At 37.6% G+C, this 22,121-nt stretch overlaps 1 protein-coding gene across 3 annotated transcripts in view; it reads right to left on the bottom strand.

Annotated features, from left to right (window-relative positions):
- The window catches only part of kcnh5a (potassium voltage-gated channel, subfamily H (eag-related), member 5a), a 131,921-nt gene that overhangs the window by 71,259 nt on the left and 38,541 nt on the right, over positions 1–22,121 (bottom strand). For all 3 annotated transcript variants that reach the window (XM_063001344.1, XM_063001343.1, XM_063001342.1), the window contains exons 5-6: positions 19,336–19,451; positions 15,777–16,169 (exon numbers count right to left, since the gene is read on the bottom strand). In XM_063001344.1, coding sequence (XP_062857414.1) covers positions 15,777–16,169; positions 19,336–19,451 — 509 coding nt within the window. The remainder of the gene's footprint in view (positions 1–15,776; positions 16,170–19,335; positions 19,452–22,121) is intronic.

Below are 22,121 nucleotides of genomic sequence, written 5' to 3' on the forward strand. Positions count from 1 at the left end.
TTTACATTGAAAGAACAATTCCTTTACTTTATAGACAGATAATTTTAACTGGACCAGTTCACAAGCTACTAAACAATGTTCCTTATTTAATGTTTGGCAAAGCTTTGCTTGCCTGAAGTCAGTTAACAGGTTATTTCAGGTCTTTGTGGCTTTTTAATTAATAATGGCTTTTTGCTTGTAAAACATGATTTCTGTATTATCTTAATGACAGAGTCCATGTACACACCTGACAAATAGCACAGAATAAAGAAGGGGAAAGTTTAATATAGCAATAGCTAGCCTGTTTTTGCATCTTCATTAGCATTAGCTAGTGGCAGGCTGTCAGTGCAGAACCATTTATAAATAGCCGCACCAGTGTGCAGTTTTAATTAGCATTTACTCTACAAGTTTTTTGTTCCAGCTGTCACATAATCATGAGGGTAATTTCTCAAACATGCTTTATAATCTTGAAAGGAGCAACACAAAGGAGTGTAAGGTAAAAATAGACGTGTTCATAGTACTACATTAAGCTTTTATTCATGCTTGTACATGACTCCCCCGATTCAGCTAGGTAGACAGTGTTTGGCTATACATGTAGACTATCCATCTTCTCAATGTTTGACTGGTAATTTATCATTTAGCGCTCTTCTTAGCACGTATTTGCATTTACCAACACATTTTCTTTTCTAGCAAAGATAAACTATATGGCAAAAGGTATGTAGACACTGGACCATGTGCTTGTTGGACATCATATTCCAAACCATGGGTGTTAAAGAGTTTAATGCAGAAACACCACCAAGTGTTCTGGGCCCAAGCTCATCTCAGATGGACAGAAAAACAGTAAAAATATGTGCTGTGGTCAGATAAATCCCAATTCAGCTTGGTTTAGGGAAAAATGGACATCCAGTTCTCCATGCCAAAGATAAAAAGTACCATCCACACTGATATCCATCCAGACATATGCTGCCATTAACCATAGTTATTTCAGCAAGACAAAGCCAGGCCTCCTTTGGCATGTGCTACAACAGTGTAGCTTTACAGACACAAAGTGTCTGTGCTTGTCTCGGATTGAAAATGTATGGTTCATCATGAGAAGAATCTGACAGCAGCTATACACACACTGTTGAGCAGCAGAAGTCTTGCATCACGCAAGAATGGGCAAAAATGCCACTTCCAAAACAGTTCCCAAACCATTATAAAGTCTCATTAATAAGAAAGGTGATGTAGCTCTGTGGTTAACATGCCTCTGTCCCAACTTTCTAATAAAGTGTGTTACAGGCATCAAATTCAAAATAAGGTGACAAAACTCAGTTAAATCCAGGTTCAGGAGAATGTTAAAATCTTAGTTTCTTGTTTTATTGCTTTTACGAAATATTGGTATTTTTTTTTATGTGTGTACACAAAACTAGTTATGGACAAAGCATTGTGCACAAGGGGCTTGTTAACCCTAATTATGTCAATTACAATAAAATAGATTTTAACTATGGCTGTCACGCGATTAAAATTTTTATTTAAAGAACCAAATTAATCGCAATTAATCGCAAACCAATAACTAAGCAAAATTTGAACAGTTATGCACATTTTTTTTGCAAGAATATGTTTGCCAATAAAAACATTCATAAAATTTTGATAAAATTATTAAATCTAAATTATTTTTAGAAAGCCAGCCAATGTCTATATAGAGTTGTTAACAGCTACCCATCTTTCAGCCAGTTATTTAAAATAACAAGTTCACATTATCTGGCAAAAGTGAGGATCTTTTCCTGTTCATAACCCTGCCACTGAAAACAGGCACTCATAATATGAACCATTTCAACCATGCAACACCAGTGGCGTAACTAGGAGCTCATGGGTCCCAATGCAAAAAAAATAAAATTTGGGGCCTCATCAAATTGCATATGCTGATAGCTGATCAGAATGAATTAAAAGTACTTGAAGTTAGACTTCAAGTCCAAATTCCTGCCTCTGGTATTTTTAATGCACAGTTTTAGTTATTTTAATTTTACTTAACAAAAATATTGTAATATAATAATAACAACCTGGCGAAGTAAGCCAATGGGGGGGCAGTGAGGTGAGGGGCAGGTGCACCGCCATGGGCCCCGGAATTACGCCCCTGTGCAACACGTATAACGTCCTGTTGACCCACATCGTTAACTATGTTAACGCGTTTATACAGTCCATTGTGATCCATTTTACACCAGTGTTTGTAATGTGTTTGTAAAGCTCATTTAGCCTGTAACGCATATCCGTGCGCCCGACGAGACACATGCATGCTCTGACCAAAGATGATATTAAAGCATCAATTAATAACTGTAATTTTGTCTAGTGATGATTTCTCACTTTTTGAAAATGATTATTTAAAATACCCAATATTTTGCAATGTGTAGCAACAGCAGCTCGAGTAATTTGTAACTCACGATACCTTTCATGCCCGTTATCGCTACAGTGAGTATAAACATGTTGCTGTGTTAAAGCAGCGCAAATTACCACAGTGACACATATTTACGAGGCACAAACATAGCCCAATAAAAATTGTTTCATTAAAATTTTTAATCTCGATTAATTTTTTTAATCGTGATTAAAATTTTAACGCATTAATCACATTAATTAACGCAATTAAGAGAAACGAATAGAGTTATTTGAAATGTAAATAAATTATTACTGAATTGTAATTTGTATAAACTTGCACAAGTGTCATTTATTTGCAAAAAAAATAAATGAAAAATAAATTCGGGCTTGTCGGCGAATTTAACCATTTTCGGTACACAGAGGGAGATGTTAGTTGACATGCTAGCGTGTTGTGCCACCTCATCCCATTGGCATAGCTTAGTTAGCATAAACTGATGGAATTGTCTAAGTGGTGCATCGAATAACCTGACTTATAAGTCAATGACTTATTAGAATCCTCTCTACTTAGGCCGCTGCCTATGTAGACAGTAAGACAGCTCCCTAGGTTTTCGAACACTCCCATAATCCACTCTCTGTGTGTATGTTTGTATATGCATCATAGAGAATAACGTTTTAATGTAACAGAAAAATTTGGATTGACAAACATCTATAGTCACTTCAGACAAACACATGGATGAACACATGGGTGTAATGTTCAAAACATCATTAGCATGAAATTATAATAACATTACAATAACATTAAACACCTCTCCACTCAATACGCGGCAGTGCAGAGGACTCACACAGAGAAAACATGATGAGAACAGTGTGACAACAACAGAAAAAAGAAGAACAAATTACCGGCAACACGGAGTCTTCAGTTCGAGTGCCATTACGCACAACGTGCACGTGGCCGACTCCAGAAGAATCAGATCCCGAAAAGTCCTGAAACGATGGAGATCACAAAAGGTTACAGGTAACTTCAGCCAGTCCTGATCCTCTCAAATGTTCCAATTAGGACAGCTAAATGAAATCGGATGCTAAGCTTTAATTAACAGATTCTAAATATAATTGTAAACAATGAAAATGTTTGTGAAAAATGTGAAAAGTTCTGAAGTATGTAAAGTTTTAAAGTTATGTCATATACATAAGGCCATGCCTAATTCACGGCCATGACAAATCACATCATGGACTGAAAATGAGCCTTTTCCTGTGTAATATGCAAGTTGCTGTGAAATTTAAACTTTAAGGTTTGTGTTCAGTGATTTAACATTTTTAATTCAGAGCATTCAAGTGCCTCATGTTTACAGGTTCATTTGCACCATGAGGCAGTTCTAGCAATCCTACTGCAATTCAGTTAGTAATCGCTTAGTCAAAATGTCCAAGTGTAACGCAGGTAAACACACGACTCGGGTAACTGAGTTTGGAAAACTCCCATCCAATTCTGTGGATGCAGAGGGGGGCATGTCAGAACACAGACGAGAATTTCTGTCAGTGAGACAGAACATGAAGACTAACACTGTTGCTGTATGTTCTAGGTTTACATTCAACCATTAGGGTAGGCTGTGTTGTGTGTAGTAGCTTTCAATCATTCTATCATTCAATGGATGAGTGTTATTTAATGACCTGTGGAATGTGGCACTTTTCTTTAAAAATCCATGAAAACTGTGATTTAAAAAAAAAAATGAGGTCTGTGAAATTAAGCACATTTTCCTGGGCCCTATAAGGTTCTAAATGGAGAGTTATGAGAGAAAAGACGCACTAGGGATGTCCCGATCTGATCTCAAAGATCGTAATCGGGGCCGATCAAGACATTTTTTAACTGATCGGTATCGGCTGTACTAAAGCCGATCCTACGCCCAATCCTTTGTTTTACGTCAGCATGTCCGCTGTGTGGAAATACTTTAAATTGGAAAGTGAAACAAGTCCAACAGTGAAGTGTAATGTCTGTAATGCGAGCGTTTCACGAGGCGGTAGTGGCAGAGCTGCGTTCATTACTGTAGAATTTTACTATTTATATGGTGTGTGAGTCAAGGATCACTCCGGTTTACAAAACAATAACTTTTAATCCGAGTATGAAAACTTCAGGACCATAACATACAGCTTTTACGAGTTTACGTGTTACAAGACTGAACAACATCTCAGTATCAAGCACTCTGATTGGCTTAGTTATGCAACCGAGCGTCGTAGTGATGCACTTGCTTAATAAAGGAATAAATACACGGTATATTCACAAATTGTCGGGAACATAACACTTTATTAAGTTCTTCTGTTACGGTACCGAATAGCGGACAGCTAGTGTCATCGCGTTAGCCAAGCACGCTATTCCTTGCACTATGGAAGCCCCAAAGGGTCAAAACACACTCACTACGCTTAGAAACATCCATCAAACCATTGTCACAATACAACCACAGAAAAATGTGTTACATTTACAACACGCATACAAGTACGGTGGCTCAGAAGAAACAAACCAGATATCATTTAACCAAACAATCTACAATTACTACCAATTTGATACGGCACCTAAAAAATAAACACTCAGTCGAATACAGCGAGTTTATTATTATATGATGAAAAGAGGAACCGGCTGTCCGCTATCGCGGCAGAGATGCTGAGTTTCCTCAAAAAGAACCTTCACTTCATTTTGAGTGTTCTAGTTTTACTACTACAATGCTGCACTAAGTTTGTTTAGTTTTATTTTGTAAAAATAAAAGAACATGCAGGCAATTTTTTCCTACAGCACTGCAGAGCTATTCAGTTGTTAAACATGTACATTGGATTAATTTGAATAACTGTAATGTACTTGAAGTGTGCACTGTGTGAACAGTATTATCTAGTTCTTATCTATACAATATCTAGAAAATACAAGTATCGGTTTGAGACTCGGTATCGGATCGGGATCAAAATTAATGATCGGGATTGGGAACAAAAAAAAGTGATCGGGACATCCCTAAGATGCACCCATAAAGTAAAGCCAGAAAAAAATCCCAATATTGTTATAAAAATGGTCAAATGGGAAAGTCTCATTTAATTAAGATTTTTACAGTAGTTGTGTCTATGTGAATTACTGGCCACTGCAATAACAAAATATAACTTACAGTAGATAGTGTTAAAAAAAAAGCAAAGAATATTTATTATCATTATCAGAAGCTAATAGATATAAAAGGAGGACAAAAAAACATGTGCTTTAGGAGTAGCAGTGTGAATTTAATCAGATGATGTGTCAAATTAAACAGTAGTCCAATTCATCATTAATCCATTAATCCAATGATGTGTCAAATTAAAGTAAAAATGGCTTTTTCATTTTTAACAACATAAACTATGTTTTACAGGTAGTTATGAGTAATAGACTCATCGTAGTCTTTTTAGAGTAGTAGTGGTAATGTCCAAGTAATTTATTAGCTCCTGCTATAAAGTGTAAAGCCAGGAAAAAGAAACGGCAGTAATAACTTACTGTACTTTAAGAGAATTACATTAGTTGCTTGCTCTGACAGTCAGCACTTTCTTTGTCTACTTATATGGGTTACCAGAAATAGCAATTATTAATAAGTGCATATACTGTAAAAGTACCACATATCTCCACCATTAGGCTAAAAAAAGGTGAGATACTTTTCTGCTTTGCTGACTTTGTGAAATTCTTAAAAGAATTGTTGCTGACTCCCATGCATTCGTTTGATCTGCCATGTTGGGTAGGAATGATTGAGTAAATGTGAAAAGATAAGCAATCTGGATTAAATAAAAATGTCTTTTTAGATGTGATTTATTTAGCTCCGGTAATGCAGTAAAACATAACAGTAAATATATATATAAGAATGGAATGGAAAGTGTCCTGAGGCAACACAGAAATGTTCTCTAGGAAAGAAAACCTGAAACAGTTGGAGACTTGTTGACTTATTTTAATAAACCAGTTAGTTGACTACTAGTGGACAGTGGTAGGTTAGTGGGTAGAGCTTTGGGCTATCAATTGAAAAGTTGTGAGATCCATAACTCTCTAGACTCCAAGGGTGCTGTAGAATGGCTGACCCTGCAAACTGACCCCAGCTTCTGAACAACAGCTGAGATTTCCATTAAAAAATTGTACATTGTTTATGTATATATTTCACAAATAAAGGTATTCTTTTCTATTCTAATGTGTGTAAATGTAATTAAGAAGGATTAAATATAAACTGGTTTTAAAACCAATGCCAAGTGACTGTGTGAAAACATAGCCAGAAGTGGCAGGTATAGGACAGAAATACTGTGGGGGTGAAAGTCCTGCAAACATAATAATAAGTGGTAAGGTAAAATCTTAAATTCTGTCTTTTATTTTTTTTTAGTTTATATATTGTTTAAATATTTAGGTAGTAAGGCTTTCTCTTCTTCTGCTGTCACAAAAATTGCAGCAATGGTGCAAAAATGTGCATCAAATTAATGCTTGTCTTTTAGTAGTAATTTGACATTCAGGCTTGGTCAGTTACATTATGGCTGCTAAATTAATTAAATGATATTCCCTTGTATTTCACCCCCTTAGATAGAAACACCCTAAATGTGACATTAAGACAGCTTTGTAGCCGTAGTGTGTACTGTAAAAGAGTTACACTATGATCACTCCCCATTACTGCTAACAAAACTAAAATTATAAAAATAAAATTAAGCAAAATGAAATAAAAAGAGTAAGTTGCTGTATTTATACTGAAATTTTAAAAAAGCATCCCACTTAAAAGGCCATGAATACATTGTTTTATGTATTTGTAGACCATCACTGATAAATGTGTTTTGCATTTTGTATTTGTACACCTTTTCGAAATGAATTAATATCTACTTTTTAATTCCTGAAAATCATTTTACTGCCCTAAACCCAAACAGAAGATGGTAAACTGACTGATTTTGATAGGTACTTTTTGGTTAAAAAAAAAAATAAAAAAAAAATAATACAGAGGGATTATTGTAAATTGAGATATGAAGTCAAAGAAGTACTCAAATACAAATCTTCTAAATTTGTATTAATTTATGTATACTTCATTACATCCCACTGAAAAACTGTACTGAATGCAAGTACTGTTAGAAAGTATTCAGAGCACTTTTTGCATACTTTACGTTGTGAATTCGAATTTAAGTGAACATAATTGGCACTTATACTGATTTTTAGAAATGGAATTAAAAATCTAAATCTGGACTCTCAGAGTCCTTCTCATGCCATAATATGCCTTTTTTCACAACAGGGGCTTCCGTCTTGGCAGTCTACCATAAAGGCCCGATTTATGGAGTGCAGCAAAAATGGCTCTCTTATTTTTATTAAAAATGTGGCCTTAACCATTGCCAACAGGTGCATAAAATCATTATGCAAAATAAATAATCTACTTCAAACTCTCACAAATTCTTTTTTACATGAACTGACAAAATGTTTTCACAAATACACAAAACAGTGGAGGCTGTAACAGCCACACCACACATGTCTATGGTTTTATGTGATTACACATTTTGTGTTGTTAGGATAAGATGTTCGTAAATTTACTTGATGTAATGCCAAAATATTACCACTGACCCAGATCTTGCCAGTAAACCAGCTCATTTATAACAAGTTTGCACATTTTACATATGTAAAGTCTTGGTAAAAAGGGGCATTAGTAGGGCTGGACGATATGGCTAAAATTTATATCACGATATAACTCCTAATTTTGGTCGATACGATATAATTCCGATATCGATATGAATAATACAAATGTCAGAAAAACTGCCAAGAACACCAACATTGAAAGGCTGTACCTGCAAACCTCTGAACCCTGCAAAAGTCTATGAAATCTCACCCTTTACAACTACATAATATTTTAGAAATAATAATAATAATAATACAAATAAATTAGCTTTTACCTTTTACTTGTATTCAGCATTTGTATACAGACAAAAACACGACATCATTCTCAAATAAACATAAGCTTTGACAATATATAATATAATATATTAACATATGTCTTCACCAGAGGTGGAAAGAGTACTAAAATATTGTACTCAAGTAAACGTACTATTACTTTAATGAATTTTTACTTAAGTACGAGTAAAGTTACTAGTCTAAAATTCTACTCAAGTAAAAAGTAACTAATTTAAAATGTACTCAGAGTAAACTTCACTTCGTTACTTTATTAACAGCGGGGGGGGGGGGGGGGGGGGGTATCTTCTGTGTAATGCAAACAGGACAAGTGGATATAAATCTCACAATAGTTGTTTTTAATTTAAATATAATAGAAGAAACATGTTGATACAACATTTAAAACATTTAGGGATGTGTAATGTGTAGTTTTAGTCCCATAAAACTTTTTCAAACTGTATAACCACTAGTGATGTGTCGTAGAATGATTCGATTCTATTGAACGGCCCTTTAAACTGAAATAAAGGAACCGCTTCTGGGAGTCGTTATGTATATATACGGCTCTTTAAAGGAACCGAGACAAAAGATTCGACTCCCCGTCACAGAATTCACTGCAGCAGTTTCCCAGACGCGATTTCTTTAGCGTTTATTATTTTACTCAGTAACGGATCTTATTTAAAATGTAGCGAATTACAATTCTTAATACAAAACATACTTAAGTAAAAGTAAAATTACAGGCTGTGAAATCTACTTTAAAAAGTACAAGTGCACAAAAAAACTACTCAATTACAGTAACGCGGGTAAATGTAATTCCACCTCTGTAAATGTTACTTTCCACCTCTGGTCCCAACTTCAATCCACAACATGGACTGATTATTATTTGTATGTAAACATTTTCGAACAAAAGTGCTTAAGAGTTGCTGCAGAATTTACTATATCAGGTGTTGTGCTTGAAGAATACAGAAAAAAAGAGTCTAGTCTTTCCTCTCTTATCAACTATTTCTACTGCTTCTTTTTAAACTGTGGATGCTCGTTCACTCACAGCTGTTGAACTCATTTAGCCGCTGATATCCACCGTGTTGTAGGTAGCGGAGTGTAATCAGAGCGGTAACGCTGAGCACTGGCGTCATGCCTGTGGCGTACGTCATCACGCACTGACGTATGCATATCGATCGAATTTGTTTAAAAATCATATCACCGTTATTGAAACATTTTCTATCGCGATATATATCGATATCGAATTATTGTCCAGCACTAGGCATCAGTGGTGTACAAATCAGAGAGCAGGACCCAATTTGCACACATAATGTTCCCGAGAGATCCTGTGACAGCTGCATGCCAAAAAGCTGACATCCAGCTGTGCTTGGTGCATGTTTTAAGTGTGTAAAATCAGCTGTCACATGTGCGTGACATGACCTTTGTATATTCCACTGCAACAGTCCAGTGCTGGTGTGGACCGAGTGTAATGTGGATCTATCAGAGCAACATGGTGGCTTTACATTACACCTGTCAACTCAACAAGTGTGCTGCTGAAGCTGACAGCTCGTTATAACTGAAAGGAAAAAGAATTCAGTGGGGTCCGGTACAGCAAAACAGGGTGTGACATTTCCACAGCAGGGGTGTCAGCAGCAACTGACCTGCATCATTTGATTAACACTAGCACAACAGAAACCTTCAGTGACATTCACACACAGATTCCTTATCTCATATACTGAAAATCTTTCTGAAGTATTTCAGTGCTGGCTTATTTCAGTCCAGCCCTCTTTTTTTAGTCCCCTGTGAATTCCTTTCATTTTCCAAAACATTTTATATGTATCACCAGGCTCTGCAATCATTTTCCCCTCCACTCACTCTTCCATCCACTTTAGTTTAGATTTCATTTCATAGAGCGTGCATAGTTTGTGAGGATCCCGAGATGTATTGAGTGTACTTTTTCTACCATTAAATGTTCCACATTTTAATAGTGCTTTGGAATACATAAAAACAATAGCTTACAAAACTATGAGAAGTATGATAAGGGTTAAGTGAAGGTCATGTAGTACAAGCAATGTCTTTACTGGACTTACTGATCACATTCCAGGCAGAAAAATTATTTCTCTCAAGTCAAGTAATCAAACATATTCCATTTACAAAAATGTTACCTAAAATTACTACTGTAATGATGCATACAGCTGAAGAAAGGCAATCAAACATTTATGAGCATTTTTTACAACTAGGGGATGCATATGATCAAATAGCTTAATATAAACAACAATGCAAGGCATCTTTTAAAAAGAACAGTAAAAATGAGCTCAATTCCTATCAAAAATTAAGTAAATAAAGTGCAACTTTATACACAGCATCATATTATCTGCAGCACAGCGCTCAGGTGAGGCAGTGGTCCATTACACTAGCCCACTATCACTAAGAAGTTGTTTGAAACTGTGCTGTGCTATCCGCTGTACGGCGTCAACACAGACATGTTTGGTTATATACTGGGGATGGCCGAAGCCTTGCAAGTTGTGAGCAGATTCAATCATTGTCTTCTCCTCTCCATACTCCTCTCTAAACTGATTTTGTTGTTGGATTTGTGGGTTATTGTTTATAATAGATTTAAGGAAAAGTAGCCAACTGGTGTAAAGACCACTGTAAAGATCAGCCATAAAATTAAAACCACCTCCTTGTTTCTACACTCACTGTCCATTTTATCAGCTCCACTTACCATATAGAAGCACTTTGTAATTCTACAATTACTGATTGTAGTCCATCTGTTTCTCTACATACTTTTTTAACCTGCTTTCACCCTGTTCTTCAATGGTCAGGACCCCCACAGGACCACCACAGAGCAGGTATTATTTAGGTGGTGGGTCATTCTCAGCACTGTAGTGACAATGACATGGTGGTGTATTACTGCCATGCATCCAATATTTCTGTTAGTTCTTCCTTCTTCTTCTCTGAAGGCCAGTAATTTCCATTGGAATTAATAAAGTATGTCTGTCTGTCTCTCTATATGTCTATCTGTCTATCACCCAATAAAACTGGACAAGCCGTGACCCTGAGCAGAATAAAGCACCAGAAAAAATCAAAATAAATAAAATCTGCATCATTTCTCAAAATATGTATTAATACCTAATACAGCAAGTTTTGACTGTTCTATGAAAAAGAAATTACACCGAATTATTAAATGTACTTTGTAAAACAGTCCTCATACTTTCAGCTATGAATTAAGATTATTTTGTAGACGGTTTACTCCTGCTTTTATCTACAACTATAGATTAATACAACTATCGTGGTCTGGTAACCAGAACATGGACACTACCAATCTACAGCGCAAACCACACTTGAATCAAATCACCACAAAAATACACCAAACACACTATTGCTTCAATTACTTACAATTCTCTACACATTAATGCAAGCAAAATAGTGCCAGGACTCTGGTGACACACCTCAGAAATACAGCCCAACTTTTAATATAGACTTCACCACTCTGGCTCAGGCCTAATGGTCTTCACCAATTGATACTCATATACATTATTAAACAAGTTGGCTACTTTTCCTTAAAACCCATTATAAACAATAAAGCCATCAATAAAAACACCACTAATTAGCCTCTGCCAGACAGGGCAATATATGCTAATAAAACCATTTCATGTACAAGGCCTACCTGTTTTTAATGCTAGTTACTTTGGTACTTTAAAGACAATGGCTCGTTCAGAGAGCATTCGTCCTCAAGCCCAAATTAAACTAAAATATAAACAGGTGAGTATTTACTCTTTGAAGCACACAAACAGGCTAAGCTTTATTCACGGAGAACAAAATAAGCACAATACACAAAAGAACAAAAATCAAAGTGTCACTTAGATAGAAAAACACTACACAGCGGTTAAAGTAGCTAAAACGCTCTAGCTCAAGCATCGACTTACGCTCAAGCATCGACTTAAATTAAACAAATTTCTTGCCGTTCATTACAAACAACTGTTCATATGCGCGCCAAAACGCGATATCGACCGAGAATAATAAATGGCGCTAATTTTTTTTTACAAAAGCCGAAGCACTATGACTATATTGATGTGACATGCTAATATAAAGTTCTGTACCATAGTAACCGAGTCCCACCAGCCACATACTGCTACCTGAAAGTGAGTGAAATGGAAAGGCTCTTATTGTTCAGGAGTCATTTTTGACAAGTCCGAGTCGAGTTAGGAGTCATTAGGGATGAGTTGCAAGTCAAGTGTGAAGTCTATTTGTATCTGACTTAAGTGCGACTCAAATCTCTGCTGTCAGGACAGCTAAACACACATTAGCATGGTTCAGAGTAAGAAAGGGAGTCTGACTGGAAACATACTCTTACCATGTCTGTTTAACATCCTGGGAGAACATGTAATGATAAAGGCGTTACAAGGGTTTGCAGGGGGATTCAGGATTGGTAAAAAAGACCATTAGCAATATCAAGTATGCTAATCATATTGTTAGTCACATCACCAGAAGAACAACCAAAGGTGGTACCACGCAACCTCCGAGCCACTAGTCTCGCTCAACTTGATCCTCCATCCAGGACTCGAGGAAGACATGCATCAAGGCTTTTCTCTGTACCTGCACCCAAGTGGTGAATCAAACTTTCTTTGTCTGTCCGAACATCTGAGTCTCTTGCTGTCTTCAGAAGACGATTAAAAACCTTCATCACCTCTTTACTAAGCACTTAAGCTGACATGTATTTACTTACTAACACTCTTATTCATTTCCTGCAAAAAAAAAAAAAAAAAAAACCTTTGGTACTATCAGGGTTTCATCAGATTTGTGTTCTTGAACTGTTGTCTACTTGAACTAGAGTAAAGGTAATGTTCACTATGGAAGCACTTCTGTAAGTCGCTCTGGATAAGAGCGTCTGCTAAATGCCGGAAATGTAAATGTGGTGTGTCATCGAGAGGGCTGCAAAGGAATATAACATGTTGATAAATGCAGGAGAAACAACATTGATGCCAAACACTGGAGAAGTACTGAAGATTACGGTGGAAGGTAGAAGACTGAAACAAGTGGAATCTTTTTACCAGCAGAATGTGCTGCGTGGTGAATTGAATTGAAGTAGGAATGGCGATGATGGTGAAATTGACAATGATATAGGCCAATTAGCATCATCACTAAGCTATGATTGATGAAAGCCTTGGTCTGGCCAGTAGCCACATATGGATGTGAAGGCTAGTCACTTAAGAAAGAGAAAAAAAGATGCATTTGGGCTTCTAAACTGATAACGCAACCCATGTTGCCAATCCTCATTATTCTTGGTCTCCTTCAATGTCCTGTCATAACACTGTCTTAAATAATTTGTGAGTCTCAGCACAGCAGCAAATATAACTTTGATTGATCATTTGCTTTATAGCCTAGTTTTAGTAGGCTTTATTATTTGGTGTGGTTTTCTTATGTTTTGTTAACTTTTTTATTATTTATTGGGACAAATGTGTCTTTTTTTCTTGGGACAAAACAACAAATGAAGCTCTTATTTTTATGCCATTTAAAAACTGTATTTCTGTTTTCATTTTTGTAATATTACTATTTTCTAATTTTATATACAAAACTTGCTTGGCAGTAACAATTCTTTGGATCAAAAGAAGAAGAAGAAGAAAAGACTACATCTAAAGGATACTAGGTGCTAGATATAGACAATGATCAGTTGTGAAGAGTCCTGTTAAATAGTGACAATGACACAGTAAAAAATTCATTGCATTGAACCTGTAGCTTGCAGCTGAGCACTTCAGACCGGTGCTAGTTGAGAATAACATGCCTTTTACAGGCTCCTGCATGTCAGTTGCTGTGTCAGAGTTTATTGCACTTTAAGCACATCAGATTAAACCATGCCAGCAGAGCCCCAGATGCCACAGTAAAGGAGCTCTTTATTGCAATTCCAGCGCACTGCAATTTGCCGGTTTTATTGCATTCATCTTGTTGAGCTGTATGCACACCAGTGGAATCAGCATGATGGGAGATGACTCCCGTTGCCAGGGCAACAATAAAACCAGTTGCATATTGAGTGGAAATGTATAGCTTATAAAATGCATTATCTGTGTATTACAGTGTAGATATTCACGGTTTGGTAAAGAGTGGTATATCAAGACCTTAGTGGTATGCATGAGAATGAGGCTGTATTTTAAGTGTTCAAGAGCTACTGTTCGCCCCAGCAACAATTACTCAAACTAATGTACAGCTCAACATACACACTAGCAGCAATCGATACAAAACATGAGAAAATAATAATTATGTAGGATTTTCAGTCTTTAAAGTTCACATACATACAAGACACAACAAATAAGAACTAAAAACAATGGCTACAGAACTGCAGTCTTTCACACAGAAATAACACACATGCAAAAAATGTCTATAAATGGTCTTGGTTTGATAAAACAACAAACATTCTTGTTGAAAAGCTGAACTATTGTAAAAAATAGGGCACCACAGTGGCACATCAGGTAGTATGCCACACAGCCACAGGGTTCTGTGAACCAAAATTTGAACTCTATCTTTGATCACAGTCTATAAGGAGTTGTTCCTCCCTTGGGTTTACTCCAGGTAAGTATACTCCACCAAAAATATGCAGGTAGAAGAATGGTCTGTTTTTAATTGTCCCTAGGTGTAAGTAAATGGGTGAGATATGCTTTGCAATTAATTAACACCCTGTCAGTAGTGTATGATTGACTTGCACCGTATATCTGGAAGGCTCCGGAAATTCTAAAAAAAATCCATATGCATGCTTTTAGTTAAAAGATCATTTTTGTTCAAGAAAAGGGCTACATACACTGATCAGCCATAACATTAAAACCACCTCCTTGTTTCCACACTCGCTGTCCATTTTATCAGCTCCACTTACCATATAGGAGCACTTTGTAGTTCTACAATTACTGACTGTAGTCCATCTGTTTCTCTGCATGCTTTGTTAGCCCCCTTTTATGCTGTTCCTCAATGGTCAGGGCCTCCACAGGACGACCACAGAGCAGGTATTATTTGGGTGGTGGATGATTCTCAGCACTTCAGTGACACTGACATGGTGGTGGTGTGTTAGTGTGTGTTGTGCTGGTATGAGTGGATCAGACACAGCAGCGCTGCTGGAGTTTTTAAATTCTGTGTCCACTCACTGTCCACTCTATTAGACACTCCTACATAGTTGGTCTACCTTGTAGATGTAAAGTCAGAGACGATCGCTCATCTATTGCTGCTGTTTGAGTTGGTCATCTTCTGACCTTCATCAGTGGTCACAGGACGCTGCCCACGGGGCGCTTTTCTCAGTCCAGCAGTGACAGTGAGGTGAGCGTTGCTGTGACTGATCCACTTATACCAGCACAACACACACTAACACACCACCATTATGTCAGTGTCACTGCAGTGCTGAGAATGACCCACCACCCAAATAATACCTGCTCTGTGGTGGTCCTGTTGGGGTCCTGATCATTAAAGAACAGAGTAAAAGCAGGCTAAAAAAGTGGACTACAGTCAGTAATTGTAGAACTATAATTTTACCACAGATTATAATATCAAAGATGGAAATTAAGGCTTTCAGTATTTAAATGTTCGAAAATTGCCCCATCTCACTTACCTCATCCACATTCTCAAAGGCGTTGATGATGTCATAGGGTAGGCAGGAGAGCAAGTCTATGACAAACCAAGTCTTCATGTAGTTCATACGTATGAGTTTAGGATCCGATATGACCTCCCCTCCAGGGCCCACGAATGTGGTGTGAAAATTAAGCACAATATCCACTAAGAAGATGACATCTACCACGCTGTCCACCACCAACCATGCCAGGTTGTTCTGCTTAGTCTTGAATGAGACGTTATATGGCACCATGATGGCAGTGTAAAAGGTGAGAATGAGAATGACCCAATCCCAAGTGGTCTTGAAGGTGCAGTAGTGCAGGATTATATGAGGAGGGGTTTTAGGAGCTTCCTGCTTGTACTGCGGAAGGATGTCCGAGCCTAACTGAAGAGCCTGGATGGGAGGATAGAAAGAATAGTAAGCAATAAAAATGGACAAAGATCTAAATTTACTAATGGCTATTGTGTGTAAAACATCTGAATAAGCAGAATTATATTTGTATGTTGTGCATGCTTGCTTTAGTTTATATGAAATCTAAGACATTTAAATAAAGGGTGAATATTACAGGGTGAAGTCAGTACAAACAGATTTATTTAGCATTAATATTGTTATTTACCAAACCTGAAAGAAATCTACAAAGTGCAAATAGAAAACAATAGTAATGAGAAAGTATAAATCTGATGCACAGGTTATAAATTATATGCTTTCATTTTTTTGCACCAAGATATTGGGGAGGGTATTTCCTTTTATTGTGGTGTGATGAGTTTGGTGTGGAGAAACAGACACCAGATGATCTAATGATCTGCCTTTTGCTCCTCCAAATGCTGCTCACCTCAAAACTCTGTCCAAGAACAAACTATTTCTGCACTTTTGCTGCAGTTGTGTGAGTGTATCAGGTGCAGCAGTTTTTGGGAGAGCACAGTGCGCCAACAAAAAAATATATAAAGCCAACAGTGATAAGACTAGAGGAAAATTACCACACTCTGAGCATAATAAAAGAAAACACCTATGGTCTCTAAATGTACACCTACAACAGATGCGAGCACAGTATGTGTTCCTAATACAGAGGTCATTATGTTAAACTGTGTCTAAAAATACTGACAACACTGCTGCACCTGATACACTCATACCATCATACTCATACACTCATATCAACACACACTACCACATTGTTACCATTTTATTTTTATTGCAGGGCTGAAAATGGTCCACCACCCAAATATCATCTGTCAGGCGTGTGGGAAGATGTTTGAAGCAGGAGAGGGTGCCAACTGAATCTAAAAATGTGAGCTAACACAATTCAAATGAACGGACACATTTTTATCCTAGCTGCTGTTAGAAGTCCTAAGTATTCTAACCCTAGTTGCACGGCAGTAGTGTTATCGGCAATCTCGTGTTTTACATGCATTTTGACGCTCTGCGGTGATGAAGCTTCCAAAGATGTTATATCAAATTTGAGCAGCATGTTTATGGGGTGGTTGCATTACAGTTAGATGTAATAAAACTTTTTGGATCATAGTCGCTTAAAAGCTCTGTAAACAACGCAACAAAATTATGCTGGTTCCTTTTTTACAACATCAGGAATATTCGGTCATTTCGGCCACTCAGATTCTTGTCCAGTCACTTGTAATCTCTCAGCTGGACTACTGCAACTCCCTTCTGGCAGGTGCTCCCATGTCCACTATAAAACCCCTGCAATTAATTCAAAATGCAGCTGTCCGCCTGCCCAACCTAAACACTGCCACATAACCCCACTGCTGCATTCTCTTCACTGGCTTCCTGTAGCTACCCGCATTCAGTTTACAAAAAAACTTTGTTCTAACAGGTTTTCAGCAGATTTGTATCCTTGGACTGTTGTCTACTTAAACTAGGTTGGGAAAATGTTTACTGTGGAAGCACTTCTGTGTCGCTCTGGATAGGAGCATCTGTGAAATGCCGAAAATGTTATTGTAAATGTAATTGTTGTAACTTTTGGTTTATTTCAAGCATGACTGCCCCTGATTGGCCACTACTGATCTACTGATTAAATAATGCCTTTTCTAAACAAATATTTAGTCAGCATATAATAGCAATGTTATTTTAATGTTAAAATTAAAAATGTATTAATGCTAATAAAATTAAGTATTAACTAAAGATTTTGGAGCTGGGTGGCACAGCAGAACTGCTCTAACCCACTACCACTGGAATTAATGGTTCAGTTCCCTAGTAGTGCTATTGGCCGGTCAAGTATATACATACAAGGCGCCCAGGTGGCGCAGCGGGATATTTCGCTGACGCACCAGCACCGAGTTTCTGAACCTCCCGGTTCGAGGCTCGGTGTTGCCACCGGTCGGCTGGGCGCCATCTGGCGGGCATAATTGGCAGTGCCTGCAGGGTGGGGGACCGGACTATATGTGGGTGAGTGGGTCTTCATGCGCTGTGTAAGGACCCTGATTTGCAGAAGAGACGCCCGTGCAGAATGCACGGACGAGAAGAGGAGGGCTGTACACGTGTAAAGAAGGCGTGGGGCAGCGGCAGCGGCGTGCTCTCCTTGGATGCAGGTCTGGTGTGCCTGTTAGCAGCGGAAGACAGATTGGAAGCGCTAAAAATTGGGAGAAAACTTGGGGAGAAAATTCTGAGAAAAATAATAATAAAAAAAAAAAAAAAAAGTATGTACATACAAACATGACTGGCCATGTCTGAGGCCTTGCAACGGATTGGCACCCTGAACGGCATTGTGCACATTATCTCCAGGGAAAACGGACCTGCTGTGATCCTGACCAAGATGTGGTGGTGTTAAAACATGAAAATAAAATAAAAATGGTTGGATTTAGATTATTTAGGCTGTTTAATGCGATGCACAACTGTGGCTGCACTGTGAAGGTCTGAGCGAACAAATTGTCAATCATATTCAAATCAAATTTGACTCTGGTAGTGAACAGATTGCTGCCATCAGTGAGAGAATTAATTATGAAGAGTTGTGCAGTTGAGCCGGGGTTTAAAAGACTATGTCTATGTGAACACAATCCAGCTGTAATGATGCAAATTTCTAAAACTGATCCTGGTTACAGACCAAGTATTCAAACCAAGTGTAAAAAACACCGTATTTTCAAGTTAAACACTGATAAACTTGTACTTTAAGCAAATTAAATTTTTTTTTTTTTTTTGGAATCTTTGTGAATGGGGGCTTATTTATTTTAATTGGATAAATAAATTCCACCACTTATTTGTTTCTCTGGCAGAGGTTCTATGTTGTATGACCATAGAATATTAGATCTGCTCTCAAGCTGTGGTTTCCTTTTATAGCATTTGATATAAAACAGCTTTTAAATTGTGCTCTAGGGGTACTGTGGGAAATAACACAGCATCATTACAGAAACATAAAGACTCCCTGTGAAATACTACATCTATCAGCATTTAGTGGGTGGTAGAGTCAGCTTTGTACAATAACAGTCTAACAAACTGAGTGTAAAAAAGGCACAGACCTTTACAGAATGGGACTCATCAGTAATGTTCCTGGCTGCTATAGGAAGCTGACCTTTCTGTATTGGATATGTTTGAGTAGGAGAAACATACTCACCTCAGCCAGTCGTGAAGGCTTATGACTGACTTCAGTCTTGTTTATGGGTGCAAGTTGCTGATGGGTGCCACGACTGGTGGTTAGAGCCCTGGTCAGTCTTGCAAACTTGGTCCATCCTAATAAAGCAAAATTAAATTAGAGAATGTCTGGACAACTACACATACATAAAACTTTTATTTTTATGCTGCTTTACATACAGTACATACTGAGTCATTTAACTTTGTGACATGGTCTTCTAATTCTATATTAGAAAATATTATAGACTTCAGATGGTAACTTCTTTGCACCCATATACAGTAAACATGACTTGTTTGTGTCCCCAGTGAAAAGTAATATAAAAGTATATAAAACTGTCCCCTTATGATAAGAGAAGAATCCCCCAAAAAATCAAATACAAAAATCCAACATTAATTAAAAAATCCAGCGGTAAAACACACTAGCACACCAGAACTGACATTTCGAACTCGCAAGTTTAAACTTTAAACTGCCATGCGCCTATACAGACAATGATTGGTTCGCCATGGGGTGGGACTGGGACTTCAGTAATTACAACCTTTTCTGGTTGATTAAGGGTGCTTTAAGAGAGACAGGGGATAATGGGGATCGGTGCGTGACTCTCCATAGGCGATATGGATCCCCATATTAATCTGCCTTAGTACAGTTGTCGGAGGGGGCATGTGACGGTTGTGGCTCTCCTAAGATCGAGGAGTAAAGGACTGGATCGGTAGAGTCCGAAATGCGGATCAGGTAATTGGATACGACTAGACTGGGAGAAAATATGGAAAAAATGTATAAATAGAATAGAAAAAAAGATGCTGAACTATAGATAGATCGTCAAACAAGCTTTACATTTTTATGAAACCTGTTCTTGCTTTTTCAAGCAGAAACATTTTAAAAGTTGTAGCCTAGCGGGTAAGGTGCTGAATTAGTAATCAAAAGGTCACGGGTTCAAGCCCCACCACTGCCAGGTTGCTTAAGCAAGGCCCTTAATCCTTAATTGCTCAGAATGTGTATTGTCACGGTACTGTAAGTCGATTTGAATAAAGGTGTCTGCCAAGTGCTGAAAATGTAAATCATTAAATGTTTAAGCAGTTAAACTACACAGTCAATTTTAGGTTTGATGCAGCATAATTGTGGCTAAAAATGTTTGTTTTTAAGCAAAAAATAGTTTGTATATGGTTGTAATGTAGTATTCATATTTAACACTAAAACACGTTCTTTACTTAAAATGAATATATAAAGCCTCTCAGGTGGCGCAACGGTAAAAACACACGCTGCAACCAGAGCTGGGATCTCAAATACATTGTATCGAATCTCAGCTCTGCCTTGCCGGCTGAGGCTGAGCGGTCACATGAACAATAATTGGCCTGATGGGCGGGACTAAGCCGGATATGGGTCTCTCTCTGTCAGACTGGTGAAATTACGACCTGCTGGCTGATTAGAGGCTACACTGAGATGAGAAAAGAGTGCTCTTAGGGTGTGTCTCTCCGTACACAACGCTAAGTGGCACACTCGTCAATGTGTGGGTGATAAGATGCATACGGCTTGCTGCCCATGTGTCGGAGGGGGCATCTCCTCGGTCAGAGCAGGGATCGGCAAAGGCGGAGAGGAAGCATGATGCCATTTGGCAATTGGACGCGCTAAAGGGGGAGAAAAAGGGGAGAAAATTGCATTTAAAAAAATTAATATATAAAAAACTGATGCTTTCTGGGAAAAATGATTATGTAATTACAGATGAATGATGTAATTATGATGCACATACAGTGTAATCCAAAACTATTCAGACCCACTTGACTTTAAGAACACTTTTTTTTAAATGGATAATTACCATTTTTAACACATTTTAAGTAGTATGTCACTCAGCCATAGTAACATTTTCAATCAAATTTCAGTGAATTACCTATAATGACAAAAAGAGGTTTTTATATGAATGAAAATTTGTTCACAAAGGTATTTAGATTTTCATTTAATGCTTTGTAGAAGCCCCTTTGGCACAAATTACAGATGCAAGTCTTCTTGGATGCGCCCTACAGGCTTTGCACAATTAGATTTGGGCAGTTTATGCTATTCTATATGGCAGATCCTGTCAAGGTCTATTAAATTGGATGTTAAGCATATGTAACCTGACATCTTCAGGCTTTTCTATAGATGTTTAATGGGGGCTTAGGTCTGGTCTTGGTCTTGGCTATGCAAAAATTTTCAGAGACTTGCCTAGATGCCAAATTTGCCTGGACAGCCAACTCTAGAAAAGTTTAGGTTTGTGCCAGGTTCCTTCTATTTTTGAATTAGGTGGCAGTGTGGTCCTGGGAGCACTCAAAGCCTTAGATATTCTTTAAAAGCCTTGCCCTGATTTAATCGTGGAGATTCACAGACGGGTCCTTGGGGGTCCTTGGTGGCATGGCATGTAAATTGTGGGCCTTTATGTTTAAACTATAATTGCAACAGGTAAACTCCAACTGAGTTTTAGTCACATAGAATAAATAAAGCAAACAGAATGCATTTAAGTTTTTGGTTTTTAATAGATTTTCTAAAAAACCCTAAAACATTTTTTTACTTTGTCAGTATGGGTAATAAGTGTAGATTGATGGGTGAAGTGGCTGTCTGAATTACTGTCTAAATCCACTGTATATTCTAAGTGATTAGCATTCAGTTCAGTGCATGCAGCAAACAGACATCATCTTACACTAAATCCTTGCCCCTCCAAAATGCTACTGTACATTTCTATTCTTCACCTTTTATTTTAGTCTTCCACTGTCCAAAAGATCCTTGAAGGCCAATACATCACT

The sequence above is a fragment of the Trichomycterus rosablanca genome, chromosome 9 (assembly GCF_030014385.1).
Source record: "Trichomycterus rosablanca isolate fTriRos1 chromosome 9, fTriRos1.hap1, whole genome shotgun sequence".
NCBI lineage: Eukaryota > Metazoa > Chordata > Actinopteri > Siluriformes > Trichomycteridae > Trichomycterus > Trichomycterus rosablanca.